A 19,567-nucleotide genomic window follows, 5' to 3' on the forward strand; every position below is an offset into this window, starting at 1 on the left:
AAACTACAGGGTGTGCCAGCAAAAATGTTGGGTGCCCAAAGCAGTTTCCAAAATCAATTTGGGTGCTCTCCGTTGGGTGATTTAAATATACTTATGGTTACAAAAGATAACTAGAATTAGAAGCCCAAGTAGGTTAATATTGAGCCATGCTGTATGGCAATTTTTTTTTATCAAGTCAAGTTGTATGAGAAGTATATACTAGGTTTGCCTATCATTGTGCCATAAAAAAATCTTTATTTATGAATAATTTTTAATGAAAAAATTGACTGATCACCTTTATTGAAATCTCTCATGTAATATGACACTATTTCACTTGAATTTTCACGGAATTAACTCCTTTTTTTTATAGTAAATGGGCGAAACAGCTCTTTTCATTCTTCTTTGTGATGTTTGACTTTGGTGTGTGTAATAGGTTATGAGAAATCTCTTTGAAAAATCTTCTATACACCTTACATGCGATAGAGATGTGAAGGTTCTGGACTTTCCTTTGTAGTACTTGGAAAGCCCTCTCCTGCAGATAACACAAGCAAGCCACTCATTTGAGCCAACAAATCAAACCTTAGAATGTGTAAAGAGGCTTGGATTAATTAATTTCCTCAAGACACTCACTGGATATCAAGTTGAGCCATAAGCTCAGAAAAAACACTTATTCACCATTCAAGTAACCATAAGCTGCTAAAGATACATTAGTACTAGAATTTCTGATTATTTTGTCTGCATCCATTGAGGTTGTCAAAGCATTCATTCATTGAGTGAGATGGTTAGCACTTTATTCCTTTTAATATTGTTCTTAGTTTCTTTTCGTTGCTCCTTAACACTATTTTGAATATTCTATTGATTCTAAGGTGGATCCCAAAGATAAGGATGAGCTTATCTATATATTCAAATCCATGCTTTGTCATATATTTAGAGGTATCTAATAACTAAGGAAATTTAGTGAAATGGGATCTTGGAAGTTCATCAACTAATTGAGAATAATTTGTTGGCGTGTTAGGTCTTACCAAATAATGTTATGTTATATATATATGAAGCTTATTCACTTTGTACCTTAGCACAAAGCATCTTGAATTTGTAGCAGCCCCTACCCCATCTTGTAAGGGACAAAAAAAATAACTTACAAACAAGCTGTGCAGAATATTCTGCTAGACGGCCATTTCAGCAAAGCAAAATTCAAATGTCTGACCACACAAACAGTGTCAAATCTTTCTTGAGACCCTTGAGTGCACACAAAGTAAATATTTCCCTCCCAACATTAAAGAAGGCTATTTTGAAGGCACGATGAGTAGGATGGAATATTTGTTGCTATTTGCATATCAAATGAAGAAGACACGAGTTATTTTCTCTGCAAAAGTACCATTCATTGGCAAAAGAAAATTAGAATGCATGTGGTGGATCAGTAGTTATATGAATTGCAGATGAACAAAGGAGTTCTATGTCTGTTAGTGTAAATTGTAGGTAAGTTTTGAGATCTTGAATATTAGTTGTTTAATCATTGACTCCACTTTGAAAGCTGTAGGTAGGTTTTTTAAACAGACAATGTTGGGGCATAGTAATGAGGAGTGAAATAACAAATGCAATTAGAATCAGGCTTGATTGTGAAACTGCTCATGCAATTTTGTAGGTTCCAAGTCTTCTTTTTATGATGACAATTAGAGATGGTCACCCAAGCTAGAAAAACAATTCAAGTCAACAATTAAACTCTAAAACCCAAAAATCAAAAACTCAACCACTCCAAACGGGCCCTTAGATTTTCAACTTCTGAAGCCATAGGGAGTGGCAATTCCAAACGACTCTGTCAGACTCATACAAAACAAACATATTGTTTAAGAATATGCACCTTGAAATACAGACCAAGAAATTAACACTTTGCAATAGGCTTATTGATTGTATTACAACGAGTAGCACCATCATGCACCAAGAACAATGATGGGTACTTCTTTCAGTTTCTAAGACAACTATTGTTGATTGTGTCTCAAAGCATCTTCAAGCTTGGCATTTTTCCTTGCACACTCCAAGATAGTTTTATCAGCAGTGATGAAGTATGAGGCGATGGATGCTGTTCACCAACCATCATCCAATGTTAAATATGATATGTATTCAAATTCAAACACTTAGCAAATACAGTCAAACTAAAAAAAAAAAAAGTCAGGAATTTCATTTACAAGTGAATCAACACCAAATAGATGAGTTCAGTTCCTGTTTCATTGAATTTTGAAAATGAGGCAAGCCTTTTTTATTGTGCGCATACACCACAAATGTATGGATTTGTTAATAGGATGCCATCAAAATAAAATCAATTTCTTCTAGCTTTGAAGCCAATTTCAAATAGGACAAAACGTAAGTTTCTTAGATACTTTTGTTATTTTCCAATCAAAATTGAAGTATCACCTCGGTAATCTATGTAATAAAAGTTTATGTTAAAGGTCAACATAGATTACAGAGATAAAGCTCCAATTCTAATTTGAGAATGGCACCAAAAGCACATATGGAACTGTATCTAAGTTTTCTCCTTTCAAATAACCATGCAAAACTCAATTAAATTTTTATTTTTGTACCAACAAAATCTAATAGCATTATCTAGAATTAATTCTTTGGTTCTAGTAAGTTGAGATCATACCAGCAGATATGATAAGTGCCTGAGCAGTATAATTGAGGTTTGCCTTTGCCCATGGAATCATACGAACTGCAGCCAACTGCAAATTTGAAAAATCCAACATTAAAGTCTTTAGTTGATAAGCAGCAAGTGGCATAGAATGATATGATAGTGAAATCCAATATTTAGTGTTGCATATCATCATTATTTATCATCGTCAACAAATACCCAAGAAGGGCCACAGTTTACCAGATTTATTAATCATACTTTTAATTATTTTTCAAAATTTGGTAACTAAAAAAGAAAAGGTTTCAAAAGGTCTTGTACTCAAATCATATTTGTATGGAAGTTCAAGCAATCAACATTAATTTTGAGACAGTACATATTCTGGTGAAGGTGAATAACATTCTTAATTCTTACATTATAGTAGTATCCAGAAGGATACATGATAGACAAAGGCAGAGTGCTATATGCCCTTGAATCCAAATTGTTCAATACTTCATCTACAGCCATTAGTTACAAAGTTTTGTGGACAAAGAGCATCTTTGAGTTGCTGATTTCATAACTCAAGTGCAAAGAAACCAAGGAAGGAAAGCTCTATATGGAATGAAGGATAGGAAAATGAAGAAAAACCTTAAACTCAAAGTCATGGTAAACCTTAAATTTATGTGGTAATTTGTTACTTAATGCCAACTGGCGGGGTAAAATTGTGTCCAATATAAAATGGTGGTGGAGTAAGTCTTTTGACAACATAGCATTTTCTCTCATCTTCATCAATACAAGCAGACATAAACAAGAAGGTGGAATACAGGACATTATTATAAGAAGGCTTAAATACATTTGTTGTCCCTGCAATTTAGTATTTTTTACATTTTCGCCCCTGCTAATTTATTTTTTTCATTTTAGTCCTTGCAAAATGTGATTGTTTTGTTTTTCATCTTAAAGTACTTTAGATAGTATTTTTTTAGTGTTCAAAACACTTTTTTCCTGTTCAAAGCACTATCTAAAACACTTTAGGAAGAAAAAACAAAACAAACACATTTTGCAAGGACTAAAACGAAAAAAAAAAAAATATTTGCAGAGACAGAAATGAAAATAGAAAACCCTAAATTGCATGAACCAAAAATGTATTTAAGAAAAGTGGTGCACCCAAAACATTGCTTAACAGAAATTTCTTTATAATTAAAAATGAAAAAAATGTAGCAGTATATCTGAAAATGGAAAAAAGTTGCATACTGTAGGCACAGCACTGGCAACACCAGCAATGGAAGCAGCCTTGAATCCAGCTCGCACACCTTCTGCATATTAAAGAAAAATGCCAAAAGGTAATTCAAATTTCTCGATCTCTGGCACCCTTTGACAACAAGATATCATCATAATCATGTTACAGAATTTGTAGCATACACACACAGAGGAATGAATGCATTAATTTGACGTATGAAGTATGACCAGCCAAGCATGCATTGCTTTTTTTATCGACAAATGTTAGTGGTTAGTTTGTTAGGTTTTTGTTAGCAGGGAAATCGAACCCACCACCTTTTCCTCCTTTCCTTCTTTCTTAACCACCTAACCAATCTTATCTCTGCCAAAGATGAATTGTTAATCAACAGAAATCAAGGTTTTAAATATCAGTCCGTGACCATGATTTGGGCCGCAACTTCAAGGTTTTTTAACTGTTCGTGACTGGAATTGAGATTGCATCGGCTGCATTTGTCCCTGATTTGCCGCAATATCAACAAACCGTAATGCCACCGATATTTAAAAAAACCTTGCCAGAAATAAAAAAAGCACCACTCACTACCTATTTTCCCAAGCAAAACCTTGTTTTCCTTTTAGCAACTAATAAAAAATTAACAGCACCATTCCTCTTTTATCCCAAATTTTTAGTTTTAGAGACAGAAAACATCCACACACAAAATCAACCCTTCTGCGTAATATCGATTTAACCGAAGAAAACAAGCATCAGTAATTGTCTTCTTTAACCAATAATAAAAAAATGCATGCCCCATTTAGTAAAATTAAATTAAATAACAAAAAAAAAGAGTAAATACCCCTAGTGCATTGCTTGGACCTCAAAGTCTTCCTGTCCTCTGCGGGAGAGGCAACGAGGACGCCCTTTTTGTTGGGCAACAACATGTCCCTCAGTTCCGACGGAATACCCATTGCGTTGTTTGTTGAATGTCTTTTCTTCTTTTCCGAATCGAATCCTTATTATGGCTTATTTATATCTCTTAGGTTCTCTGAATCAAATCGAAAATCGAAGGCTTATTTATTATTATATGTGTACTGTAGTAGTACTAGTAGGAGCCTTTGCCGAGCAGCCCACGATGGATAAAACAAAATTCAATTAACATTCTTTCTTTCTTTATTTGTTTTCAGTATTCTTTGTTCCTGGTCAAGTTTATGTTAGAATTAATATTTTATGTATAAAGACTAATAAATAAATAATTAAGAATTAAATTGTAATTGGGTATAGGAGAAGTATTTAGAGTTTACGGCCGCACATTAAAGGAGGTTAATATCGTAAATAAGGTTCCATTCTTGACAGAAGAGGGTTTTCTGTCTTCCATAACCATCACGAATAGAAAGAGAGACATAAAAGAAAGGTTTAAGGGTGAAATCTATGCATGAACCCTAATTATGAAATTTATGAATAATTTAATTTCTTTTAATTATGCATCAATCCTATTTATGAAATTTAGAGATTTTTTTCACTGTAAGTATGAAATCTTATATTGAAAAGGATATGAATGCTTAAAATTATATTATTTTGATTGCGTTCAATAAAGAAAAACTTATGATATTTGTAAGTAGTGGATACTTTTAATTGTATATATTAAATTTGGAGAAAGATTTCAAATTTATATTTTATGCAATCTGATTTGATTTCGTGATAATGGTGGCTAGTATTGGTATTTTTTTATGATATAATGTGAGAAAGTCATATAATGTGAGGAAGTCATCACCGAAACTATATGTTTCATGTTATGGAGAAAGTGTTGGGCTGGTACGCTATTAATTCCAAGGGACATGCTAGGTGCACCCAGCAATATTGCTGGTGCACCCAGCAATTTAGTGAATTGGCCATTTTTCCCCTTAAGTTAAATTTAAAAAAAGCGCACAACAATCTCGGAAGACCCACGTTGCCTTTGCCTTCCCTCTTTCTTTTCTTCTTCTGCTGCTTCTTCTTCCTCGCAAGCCACGCCTTCTTCTTCTGCTCCGATCAGCCGTCGTTGCTGCGTTTTGCCTTCGAGGTTGGTCTCCCCTAACTCCCCTCCGCTTTAATGTCCAATATTGTTGTAGCATTACGCCGGAAAAAATGGTGAAAACGCGGACCTGGAACGGTGGCTTCTTTCGGAAGTACCCTCTTCCGGAAAATTTCTGGAAGAATCCTTCTTCCGGAAGTTCCAGAAGACATTGTTCCGGAAACTTTCCAGAAGAAGGGTTCTTCTGAAAGAATCAAAGGGTCATCCGAAAGAAGCCTTCTTCCGGTAAGTTTTCGGAAAGTTTCTGGAAGAAGGCTTCTTCCGGATGACCCTTTGGTTATTCTGGAAGAACTTTCCGGAAGAGCCACTTGTTCCGGAAACTTTCCGGAAGAACCACTTGTTCCGGAAACTTCCGGAAGAACCACTTCTTTCGGAAGTTTGAATTTTTTTTTTAAAAATATTGTTTTGTTTTTTTTTAATAAATGAAGTTGTTGTTTTATTTTTATAAATTAAGTAGTGTATGTTTTTGAATTTTTTTTAAAAAAAAATTAGGTTTGTTTTTTTTTATGACAAATGAAGTTGTTTTTTTTATAATTTAAGTTGTGTATCTTTACTAATTATTTATTTTTAAATTATTTTTGTTTTTGTTTATAAATGAAGTTGTTTATTTTTATAAATTAAGTTGTGTGTGTTTTGGAATTTGTTTTTTAAAATTAGTGTTTTTTATAAATGAAGTTGGTTATTTTTATAAATTAAGTTGTGTATGTTTTGAAATTTTTTTAAATTAGTTTTGTTTTATTTTTATATATAATTTTAGTTGTGTATGTTTAATAATTATTTATTTATAAATTAGTTGTGTTTTTTTGTTTATAAATGAAGTTATTTATTTTTATAAATTAAGTTGTGTGTGTTTTGGAATTTTTTTTTAAATAGTCTTTTTTTATAGATGAAGTTGTTTATTTTTATAAATTAAGTTGTGTGTGTTTTGGAATTTCTTTTTTTTTAAATATTTTTTTTATAAATGAAGTTGGTTATTTTTATAAATTAAGTTGTGTATGTTTTGAAATTTTTTTTAATTATTTTTGTTTTATTTTTATATATAATTTTAGTTGTGTATGTTTACTAATTATTTATTTATAAATTAGTTGTGTTTTTTTGTTTATAAATGAAGTTGTTTTTTTTATATAAATTAAGTTGTGGATGTTTACTAATTAATTATTTTTACATTAGTTGTGTTTTTTTTTTATAAATGAAGTTGTTTATTTTTTTTATAAATTATGTTGTGTGTGTTTTGAAATAATTTTTTTAAATTAGTCTTGTTTTTTTATAAATAAACTTGTTTTATTTTTATAAAGAAAGTTGTGTCTGTTTTGAAATAATTATATGAATAGTTTATTTGACCCAAAAAAATACGTGTTCTACATGATTTGCTTATCATGGTTAGAACACGAGGTTTAGGTCTGCTATAGGTAGGGTTATAGGCAGAGATAGACATGATGAGCATGATGCAGTTGATGTTTCTGAGAGGCGTAGGCCTACTGCTTCGGCCCGTAGGCAACGGGTTCATCAGATGACTGAGGATGTTCCTCACATGACTGAGGATGTCCCTGATATGGCTGAGGATGCACCTGAGATGACTGCGGACGTACAGGCTAATGATGGTGCTGAGGGGTCACATGCTGATGATGCTGAGGGATTCCCAGGTGGGCCACGTGACCCATCAGTGCTGACTTCATTTGCGGACCATGTTGCACATGCCATTTGGACTGGATAGGTATTTTAATTTGTTAATTATTTCTCATTGTTGATTTGTTTGTCATTAATTTTTTTTATATAATTGAATATTTGGAATGCTTTGTACTTCAATTCAGGAACGTCCTGAGTTGAAGTTGGTGTCGCACGGGAGGAAGGTGACATTAATTGGGAGGCCAGTGCCTGAGATTGAAGGACTGGTTGGTGCCACAGGATTAAGTCCATTGATCGGGTGTTCAGTTGTAACTGGCGATCCTGGACTTATATCCGCATTTGTGGAGAGATGGCACAGGGAGACCAGCACCTTCCACCTTCTAGTAGGAGAGTTGACGATCACACTGGATGATGTGTCGTCACTCCTCCATCTACCTATCAGTGGCGCCTTCCACAGCTTTCATGCTCTTTCTGTGGACGAGGCGATATTTTTGTTGACAGAGTTGCTTGAGGTGTCTGCTGAGGAGGCTAGAGCCGAGACAACACGATCACACGGGGCATATGTACGACTAGGATGGGTTCGAGACATCTATGAGATGAGATGCAAGGCACGACGATGGATTGTAGCAGCTCGTGCTTATTTGCTGCACCTGGTCGGTTGCACTCTTTTTGCCAACAAGAGTGCAACATATGTTCATGTGGTGCATCTAAAGGCTTTTCGCGACCTGGGTCAGAGTGGTGGTTATGCCTGGGGAGTTGCCGCGCTGGTTCATATGTATGACCAGTTAGATGAAGCTTCTAGGACCACGACATGACAGATTGCGGGGTACCTGACTTTATTACAAGTAAATTTTGTGTTTTTAAATATGTTACATTGGATTATGATTTAAACATATTTTTATGTTATGTTAACCTCATTTTTTTTGTAGTGCTGGATCTATGAGCACTTTCCGAGTGTGCATCAGTGTGTCATAAATGATGCGTACGAGGAGAAGTCCCTACGTGCTTCCCGGTGGCTGACGACGAAGGCGCATATGAAGGGAATTACAAGAGTACCGTACCGGGCACGTTGTGATGCTTTGACGGTCACAGATGTGTGCTGGTTGCCTTACACTGAGCATCGAGGGGTTAAGGGGTTTGAGCTGATTTCATCATTCCAGGGTCAACTGAGATGGGGTCCTATGGTGGTCACAGCTCGACCGGAGAGGGTGCTACGGCAGTTTGGTTACATTCAAAGCATCCCTCCACCGCCTGTTAGCGCTTCATTATCATATGATGATATAAATGACAGGTGGGTGCATTTTGCGGACCACGTACTAGCTGTCGGTGAGCTTTGTGCGGATTACATGGAGTGGTTTTTCCGGATATCTCACCCATTCATGATATCGACCCAGGCAGGTGACCAGCCCAGACATGCACCTACCCCAGACCATGAGGAGTACATGCAGCCGGCCATCCCACAAGTTCCAGTGGCATTTGACCCCCCTCCACTTGCAGTGGTAAGATTATTTGCGCATTTAATGTTTGATGAATTGTTATTTATTTTAAATTTTATAATAAATGTTTTTTATGACTGTCACAGGATGATTACGAAGGCTATGAGGCGATCGCAGAAAGGTTGGAGCGTGTGCTCAACCTTAGGATGGTCACTGTAGGCACAAAGTTACATGATATTATGCAAGATTGCCTCACGATCGCCAGAGGGGGTGCCAGTGCAGATGGAAGTGTTAGGGCTCGATAGAGACGGCGCACAGAGCATTGATTATTGTTTTTATGTTTTGTAGTTGACATAATTTTTTGTATTTGTTACACTTTTTAGTTTAATATAGTTGACTTGTTTTGCATTGTATATTATTTTATGATATTAACTGACGTAACGATTCTGATTCCGATCCTGGTCCTTAAGCGAAGTTTTGGACTCTTATGAATTTTTTTTATAAAAAAAGTGAAGCTAAAATCATGACTTTCGTTTGTAAGAATGACATTAAAATTATAAATTTTTAAAAATAAGATAAGTAATTGTTTGGACGTTAAAAAACCCAAAACAATTAATGTCGTACCCTGGTTCCATCGAATAACACCTCAAAAAAGAGGCACAAAATCGAAAAAAATAGGAATCAAACCCTTTTTACATGTTTAAGTACCCATGTTTGAGGTTTTTTTGGATTATGTGCGAGTCGCGTAAGACATTGGAGGGGCGCTATTTCTCATGTTTGGATGTCAAAGAACCCAAAAAAATTAATGTCGGACCCTGGTTCCATCGAATAACACCTCAAAAAAGAGGCACAAAATCGAAAAAAAATAGGAATCAGACCCTTTTTGCATGTTTAAGTACCCGTGTTTGGGGTTTTTTTGGATTATGTGCGAGTCGCGTAAGACATTGGAGGGATGCTATTTCTCATGTTTGGATGTCAAAGAACCCAAAAATATTAATTTTGTACCCTGGTTCCATCGAATAACACCTCCAAAAAGAGGCACAAAATCGAAAAAAATAGGAATCGGACCCTTCCTACATGTTTAAGTACCCGTGTTTGGGGTTTTTTTTGGATTATGTGCGAGTCGCGTAAGACATTGGAGGGACGCTATTTCTCATGTTTGGACGTCAAAGAATCCAAAAAAATTAATGTCATACCCTGGTTCCATCGAATAACACCTCAAAAAAGAGGCACAAAATCGAAAAAAAAGGAATCGAATCCTTTTTACATGTTTAAGTACCCATGTTTGGGGTTTTTTTTGGATTATGTGCGAGTCGTGTAAGACATTGGAGGGGCACTATTTCTCATGTTTGGACGTCAAAGAACCCAAAAAAATTAATGTCCTACCCTGGTTCCATCGAATAACACCTCAAAAAAGAGGCACAAAATCGAAAAAAATAGGAATCAGACCCTTCTAAGTATGCCTAAGGTCTGAAGGTCAAACAATTAAAATAAATTATATTTGGACCATTCAAACAACACATTCAACTTTATTATGGGATTTAAACACGCTGTAAATAGATAAAGGTTACATGAGCGAAAAGCAAAAAATAAACATTGCATTCAGTCGTTTAGCGATGTCGCCGTCACCTCGTCTTCGAATTCCAGAACATATTTAGTAAAGACAGCTAAAATTTCTATTGGCCCATATTTTTTCCAGTAGTTAGACTGTACTAACACCTTTAGCACTTCTTCATTGGTCTTCAGCTCATTAATTTCATATTTTATAAGCTTATCTGAATACTCAAAGCGACCTGGTTGGCGGAAAAACAATCGTCTTACCGTTTGTGATTCGTGACTTCCAAGAGGGGGAATCCCTTTAGGTGCAACTTGCTTTATTAAATCCTTCAGTTCATCGATGGTACATGTTGAAGGAATTTGAAATTTCTTTTGGATTTTTTCCTGTGAACGCGCATCCAACAAATTTGTTCTGGGGTGGCATGTTCCATTTCCCGTTGTAATACAAGATCGCGTCATGAGTACGGGGCATAGTGCGTTGAAGTAAGTTTATTACTCCACCTGGTGTTCTTCCAACGGTGCATAATAACTCAATCAGACCAACACATGAAAATTGATCATTACACATTAACATTGTGTTGACATCGTCATCATTTATCAATTTCATACACTGAAAGCGAATTTGGTTACCTGTATGGGTGAATGGCTGCCGGTAGTGAATTTCATCCAAAAATTGTTTGTCGGATAGCTGAAGGGTATTGTGTATTCTGATTTTTAGGCTTGCAAAATCACAGCTGTGTGGTACTCGAATGGGCACCGGAGTCGAAGTTTGGAAGTAAACCCCAGTATCATTGTGAATAATCGATCCATTTGGAAAAATGAAACCCAACCTTGAGTTGACAATCATCTGACTGCTAGTTTCTCCTAAAAATGCCATACTTTGTGTATCAATTGAGAGACTATATGAAAGCAAGATAATGTGTGATTTATTAGCCGTGTCTCACATATATACATGGTTTTCACCGACAGATTGCTTCACTTTTTTTACAAAAAAATAGACACGCATGAACATGTTTCGTGTTTATGTTTCCTTCAGAATGTGTAGTCAAGTCAGTCAATGTGGTGTCATGCTCAAACTTTAATACGCATGCATGTCATTATGTGTTGTCAATTATGACAACAATGTATCGTACACGCGTAATTGATTTTTGTTGGACCAACTATTTTTTTGCTTAACGAAACGAGTATTTAATAATATTAATTGGTTATTAATGGCTTACAACAAATTATATCGCATAATGAATACAATTACATAAACAATGCATGTTTAGTCTTCATTTAGGTCGACATAGTGTCTTTTGAATGACATCAAACTTGTGTATTACTGCATTCTACTAATATATGGAGTTGTCCACTGCTTTGCCTGAGAATAACAATTGCTTGACCACAACAACGCTGGAGGCGGTAAGGGACAATGGTCTTTCAAATAAACTTGTTGTACATGAACAAACATTATTAACTCAAATGAACCAGGGAAGTCATTGCATAATTTTTATACTAACTATCTTCAATGTACCTGAACAAAATGATTTCCAAACACGTGATCGGCACATATCATGCGGTGCCCAGAAGAATCGGGTGGTGGTTGACTTCTAAGAGGAAAAAATATCATGCTTTGTTGTTGGGACAACAATACAAGGATTACGTTATACCGTGATGCAATCACATATCCCATCTCCGTTATATCCATCCACTTGTCCACACCAACCTGAATCAAGCAAACATACATGTGTAAGTTATTTAAAGTTTGTTATTAAAAAAAAAAACCTAAAAACATACCTTGGAAAACCCATCAACAAGTAGGGACAGCTTTAATTGTTCAAATCTCTCTATGCCACCGAAGAGGTTCATGTACTCATGCGACCATCTGCCAAGTTCTTTAATCAATTCGTTACGCACTAACGGCCACGAATCTTCCCCCATACCTAATAAAGCGACAATGGACCGATATCCACAGTTACCATCCGCTTTCACATCCACAACGTCACGAATGAAACCTTGAATGAATTGCGCAAATTGATCCAACATCGGGATGATCCTTGTTGGCTGAGGCGGTTCAGAACATGATGCACTACGTTTGACTGAAGAGTTGCTGCTTTGAACATAATGAAAAACATCAACATACTCCCAATAAGACGGATCACGCTTTGTGGATCTTTGACTTCTTTTCATCGGTTTCTTCGGTGCACCTTTATTATTGACCTTTGACGGAGGAGGGCACATAAAGTTATGATCAAGGTATGCAATTTCTCGAAGTTTACTCTTTAGAGTTACTTTGCCAGACACATCAAGTTCCTCAAACCTTTTAGATATGGTCTCAATCTCTTCCTTGATGCTGACTTCGGCCTCACATAACCCTTGGTCTGAAAAGCAAAGTCTCCTCCAGAAAATATGGACTGACTCCAATGGGATGCTGCCAGCAGTATACCTAGAAAGTTCACATGCACAAGGAAGACCGTGCGTGCTTCTCATCACACAACCACAAGAAGAGGGATTGTTGCCGAGATAACATAAACGCTCAACCTCAGAAGCAATCTCATTTAAAGCGTCCCTTGAAACCATCCTAAGAAGCCTCTTGTATAAGGTTTTTTTAAAGACATGTCCAACCACATGCATATTGGTTTCAAAGGATGCTTTAATTTCAACGTGTTGCAGCGTGATCATGTTGTTCATGGCATTCCAAACACTACACAGGTCTCCAAGGCTATTTTGTAATACTCTTTTTAGAGCCCAATGAGCTGATTCAACCCTACATTTAAAATACACAACAAACATGAAAAATATACAACAATTAAATACCATTTATTAATAGTCCTTACTAACAAATAAAATCAGTTCTTAATACCTGTTTGTTGTTGTGTTGCCTAGGTGCATGACCTTATACGTCCATGCTGTAATAAATTTTTCCTTGTGGGAGATAATCCATGTGTCGTTAACATAGTCAACGAACATCGGCCAAGGCGAACAAGCAATTTGAAACTTCTGAAGTGACTCAGCGAACTGGTGTTTGGATGGACAATCAACCAAAGTACCCCAGTTATCCATTAGATAGTCCCAAGCATTTTTTTGACCGATTAAAGATTTGCACTTCGCTTTCACATTCTTATCGATATGAAACCTGCACAACAAATTTGTACACTCTGGGAACACAGTTTTCACTGCATTCATCAGTGCTAGGTCTCTGTCAGTGACAATAACAACAGGGAGGCGATCATTTATTAAAAATAGACCTCGAAATCGTTTCAAAGCCCATACAATATTATTAACACGCTCAGCTTCCAAATATGCAAACCCAACAAAGAATGTCATCGCTGTTGGTGTCACCCCAACAAAGTCAAGTAGTGGGAGTCTGTACCTGTTTGTTTTGTAGGTACTGTCTATAAAACACAGCAGATGACATGCATTACATAACTTTACTGCATCTGGGTGACACCAAAACAGATCACGTACCACAACTTCATCCTTCAATCTATGTCAATGAATGTATTGATCACGTTCGAGAAGCTTCATCAGATGTTGCATTTCGATATTAGCTCCTCTTATTGAAGAACGATATGCACTTCTTGCATTGTAAATTTGATTTATCGTGGTGCAACTGTTGGCATTGTGTTCCTTCAACGTTAGCAAGATGTTTTTCGATTTCACCATCGACTTTGTCATATCAGCAATAATTTTCTTTTCATCCTTAGTCAATCGCCCAACGTATGGATGTCCAACTAAGGACTTGGCCAATTCATGATTGTGAATCCCACAGATCAACTTCACCATCCAACCATCCCCTCCATGCACTGGTTTCCCACGAAGCCTGAAGGGACAACCACATTTCCTATTCCCAGTGTCTCTTCTAACGAATTCTTTATTCCTACACTTGTACATACCACTCCTTTCACACCCAATTAAGGCAAATGAACTTCTTCCTCTGCTACCGGTATCTGTGTCAGACCTCATAATCACTGCAACAAATCCATTTTCATGGGCAACTGTTCGAGCCCACTGCAAAACATCATCTCGAGTACCAAATACCTACAACGCAACCCCAACATATTAATTTTTATACAAAACATCAATTCAACCAAATGACTCAAACTAATCAACATGATTACCTGAGACGTATTAAAAGCATTTGAACAATCAACATGTGGTTCATTCACACCACATTCTTCTTCATTATCATAATCGTAATCCATATGAACTTCTTGTGACATCGTATAGTCATACGTCCATTGATCTTAGTTCATCTTAACGACATATTAAATTATGCATCATACACAAGTACATTCAAATTATCATATAACCACATCCAAAAATTGACTACATATTAACTAACAAACATATTAACAACTAATACAAATACATTCAAAATTTATAACTACATTATTTACTTAAACTAAACTTAACACTATAATTAACAACTAATAAAACATTTTTCTACTACAACAAAATACAATTATTTTACCTAAATCATTTAATATTATACCAAAATCATTATACCTAATTAAACCAATTATCCACAATTTCAAATACAGATATTATAAATTATAATATTCATATATATATATATATATATATATATATATATGTATATATAATTTTTTTCATTAATTTTAAAACAAAATTCCAAAAAAATTAAAAAAACTAACATTCCGGAAGAACTTCTTCCGGAAGAACAATGCTGAAATTCCGGAAGAAGTTGTTTCGGAAGTTTCTTCTGGAACAACTTCTTCCGGAAGTTCATAGATCAACTTCCGGAAGAAGTTCTTTCGGAAGTTCATAGTTTTGCTTCCGGAACAACTTATTCCGGAAGAAGTTGTTCCGGAGTTTCACAGTTGTTCTTCCGAAACAACTTCTTCCAGTAGTTCACAGTTCTTCCGGAAAAAGTTTTTACTATTTTACTGTTCACCTTCTCTAACAAATCTACACACGAAAACGCAAAAAAAACCGATAAATGCGTACCTCCAACGAAATAGGAACAACAACGACGAAATGCGTACCCCCAATATTTAACCTTCACTGAACAACTACTTCAAACACACAAACGGGACCACCAAAACTTCAAAAGCTTTTTACGGAAAAAGAATACGAAGAACATTGGGATGAAGGTGAAACCAAAAAGGTGTAAAACGGAAAAGCAGCACAGTAAATTTAAAGAAAACAACATAGGGACAAAATCGTCATTAAATATGCATTAAATATTATTTTATTTCTAGTTATTATTATAAAATGAAATCTATTTTTACTTCACGTTGTTATAAAATTAAAATTATTTTTTTATTATATATTAAGTTTTGTAATACAAATTAAATGTTATCACAATTGGTGTCTGATAGGTGACTATAATAATGTTGCAAAAGCTCAAGATCGCATAGGAGGTAAAATGGTGACGGAAGCTGAATATACTGATTTTTCTGATATGCTTGAGCAGATTGGTCTGGCTGAAATGGATAGTCAAGGAGACTATTTTACTTGGTCAAATAAGCATGTAGAAGGCACCATTTACTCGAGAATTGATAGAGTTCTGGCAAATGTTTCGTGGTTTCAGAACAATCTGGATGTGAACCTTCACATCATGCCCCCAAATGTCTCGGACCACACTCTTCTATGGCTGCAACACCGCGATAGGGTAATTCTGAAAAAATCCCACTTCAAATTCATTAATGGTAGTGTCGATCTGGATGGTTACAATGATGCAGTCTCGGCCAGCTGGAGAGAGCCAATCACAGGCAGACCTATGTTCGTGGTCTGGGAAAAATTAATGTGTCTACAGCCAGTTCTGAGAAATTTAAGTAAACCACTGATGCATCTCAAACAGAATATTCTCCAAGCCAGGGGGAACCTGCAGCAGGCTCAACTTGATCTCTCCATCGACCTGATGAACAGTACCAATATTGCTAAGGTAAAAAAGTGCACTGATATACTTATTTACTTTCAGGAACTTGAGGAAAATGTTCTTAGGCAGAAGGCCAAGATTGATTGGCTAAAATTAGGTGATGGCAACAATTCATTTTTCTACGCAACCGTTAAATCGAGGGCTAATGCTAAAGGGATGAACATGCTAAGGAAGATTGATGGTACAATTTGTGCAACTCAGGAAGATATTGAGAATCTGGTCCTGGAGTTTTATGGTGAGCTGATGGGGAAAAATCTACCAATCTGAAGCATATAGATGCAGATGCTATGCGAAGAGGTGGGCAACTTTCAATGGAGCAACGAAAGTTTCTTGTTGCCCCAGTCAATGATCAGGAAATCCTAAAAGCGCTAAATGGTATAGGCGATTTGAAGTCTCCCGGTATCGATGGATACGGGGCAAAATTCTTTAAATCCAGTTGGGATATTATCAAAGATGATATCAATAATGCAATATATGACTTTTTCAATAATGATAGATTGCTTAAGGCATTTAACTGCACTATTGTAACTCTTATTCCCAAGCATGAGAAGGCTGTCTCTGTGAAAGACTATAGACCGATTGCAAGATGCACTATCTTATATAAGATTATCTCAAAAATACTTACAGCTAGGCTTGGAAAAGTTTTGAATAGTATTGTAAGTCCGTGTCAAGCGGCCTTTGTTCCTAGACAGCAGATCCATAATCACATTCTGTTGGCCTATGAGCTTATAAGAGGGTATGCTAGGAAGAATGGAACCCCCCGATGCATGATTCAATTAGACCTTCAGAAAGCGTATCACATGGTGGACTGGTTTGCTCTGGAAACTATTCTGCTGGAAACAGGTATTCCTAAACAGTTTGTTAAGTGGATTATGCTTACTGTCACTTCCGTCACCTACAGGTTTAATATCAATGGTAATTACACCAAATGTATGAAAGCTAATAGGGGCATACGGCAAGGGGACCCCTTATCCACGATGTTGTTCGTTATTATCATGGAATATCTCAATAGACTCCTCCACAAGATGCAAAGGAATCCTGATTTCAATCATCATTCCAAATGCGAAAAGCTAAATATTACTAATTTGGCCTTTGCTGACGATGTCTTGCTTTTTGCTATAGGAGATTGCAGATCAGTAGAGATGTTGATGCAGACCTTGAATACCTTCTCTGAAACAACTGGTTTAGTGGTAAACCCGAGTAAATGCAATATTTACTTTGGGGGGGGTTGATGATCCTACGAATACTGATATTATGAAGCTGACAGGTTTTAAAGAGGGGCCCCTCCCTTTCAAATACTTAGGTGTATCCTTGACTAGTAAGAAGTTGTCTATTTCTCATTATCTCAGTCTAATTGATAGAATAACTGGAAAGATTAATCACTGGAGTAATAAGTTGTTGAGTTATGCAGGTTGGCTACAACTCATTAAGAGTGTTACCTTTTCCATAACAATTTACTGGATGCAATGTTTTCCGTTGCCTAAGTTTGTTATCCATAAAATTAATACTGTTTGTAGGACTTTCCTTTGAACAAGTGGTGTTGACAAAAGTCCTAAAAGTCCTGTAGCCTGGACTAATGTTTGTAGGCCTAGGAAATACGGGGGTTTGAATGTTATTCACCTCCAAACATGGAATCATGTCACTATGATGAAACTACTTCGGAGTCTTAGTGAGAAGGCAGATAATTTGTGGGTAAAGTGGGTACATACCTACTATTTAAAAAATCAAAGTATAATGGAGATTCCACAGAAGACAACTCGGTCTTGGATTATGAGATCCATTCTCAATCAAAGAGTTCATATTAATAATATGCAGAGTGATTTGGGGCAGAAGGATAGGGGAAAATTCAGTATGAAGACACTGTATCTGAAGATGCGATGTGAAGGCTCGAATGAGGTTGTGTGGAATAGACTTTTTTGTGGTAACCCTGCTAGACCTCGCGCTTTGATGACTCTATGGCAAGCCTGCCACGGTAGGCTACCCACAAAAGATCGTTTGCTAAGATTTGGAATGCTAGGTGATAAGATTTGTTGCTTTTGTGAGGGACCAGAATTCCATGATCACCTTTTCTTTGGATGTAGTGTCCTTGGTGATGTGTGGAAACAAGTCCTTGAGTGGATTCAGGTAAAGCATCATCCTCAGGAATGGAATGAAAAGCAAAAATGGATTATTAGGCACAGTAAAGGAAAGGGACATAAGGCCTCTATTCTGAAGTTGGCGGTGACTGAAACTGTCTATGGCATCTGGAAATACCGCAATGCTAAGATTTTTGAAGAAACTGTAGATAATACGAACATAGTTGATTATATTATAGATAATATAGTTTATAGAGGGTGGTATAACAATAAACTGAAATCTCACATAGCTCATTTCATGATGTTTTGAGTTTTTTCCTCTTTTTGTCCTTTTGTCCTTGTTGATGGCAGGATCATTTGACCGCCTTGTAATATTGGTTTTTTGAATTAATATAAGTCCCTTGATTAAAAAAAAATGTTATCATAGTAAATATTTTATATTTTTTTAAAAATTATACGAATTAAGTAATTTGTATGATTCAAATTATACTCAATTGTTACACAATTTATAATTTAAATTTACATGCACGTAAAAAAGGAATTACAAATATTAGTCATAATTATGTATACTAATAATTTATGTATAATAATATTATTTATTTTATAATGTAATTGATTTATTAGAAAAGAAATTATTAGAAAAATATTTCATTTACAAAAAAATCATATAAAAAAGAACTTCCGGAAGAAGGTTCTTCTGGAACGTATTCCGGAAGAAGGTTCTTCTGGAAGACGGGATTGCATAAGGGCAATTTCGGCCATTCACTATTTGTTGGGTGCACTAGCAATATTGCTGGGTGCACGTAGCATGTCCCTAATTCCAATTTTGAAAAGCTTTGCAGGTTTGTTGCAAGGAAGTAGGAAATTTTGGAAATTGCTATTTGCAATCTTATGTTTGCTATTTCGAATCCCACTTGTTTTTTTTTTCCGAATATTATTGTTGAATGTTATTGAAGGATTGAAAGTTTGTCTTAGAATTAAATTAATGCTAATGTTTTGAAATTATTGATAGTAGTAAATATGTATATGCTACATATTCCTTTGAATGTGTTTGAATGCAAAACACAAATAAATGCAAATATTATTTTATGGTCTGGAATGAAATTAATAGAATGGCTATGAATTGT

The 19,567-nt window shown here is 35.7% G+C and overlaps 1 protein-coding gene across 1 annotated transcript; it reads right to left on the reverse strand.

The window, feature by feature from the left end:
• Positions 1-1,723: 1,723 nt before the first annotated feature.
• On the reverse strand, positions 1,724-4,769 carry LOC100500499 (uncharacterized). Its single transcript, NM_001248310.1, is given in 4 exon segments — positions 1,724-2,056; positions 2,618-2,693; positions 3,830-3,891; positions 4,645-4,769. Coding segments are annotated over 4 exon segments (351 nt in total). The 5' UTR covers positions 4,757-4,769; the 3' UTR covers positions 1,724-1,955.
• Positions 4,770-19,567: the final 14,798 nt, after the last annotated feature.

Source organism: Glycine max, chromosome 17, assembly GCF_000004515.6.
Source record: "Glycine max cultivar Williams 82 chromosome 17, Glycine_max_v4.0, whole genome shotgun sequence".
NCBI lineage: Eukaryota > Viridiplantae > Streptophyta > Magnoliopsida > Fabales > Fabaceae > Glycine > Glycine max.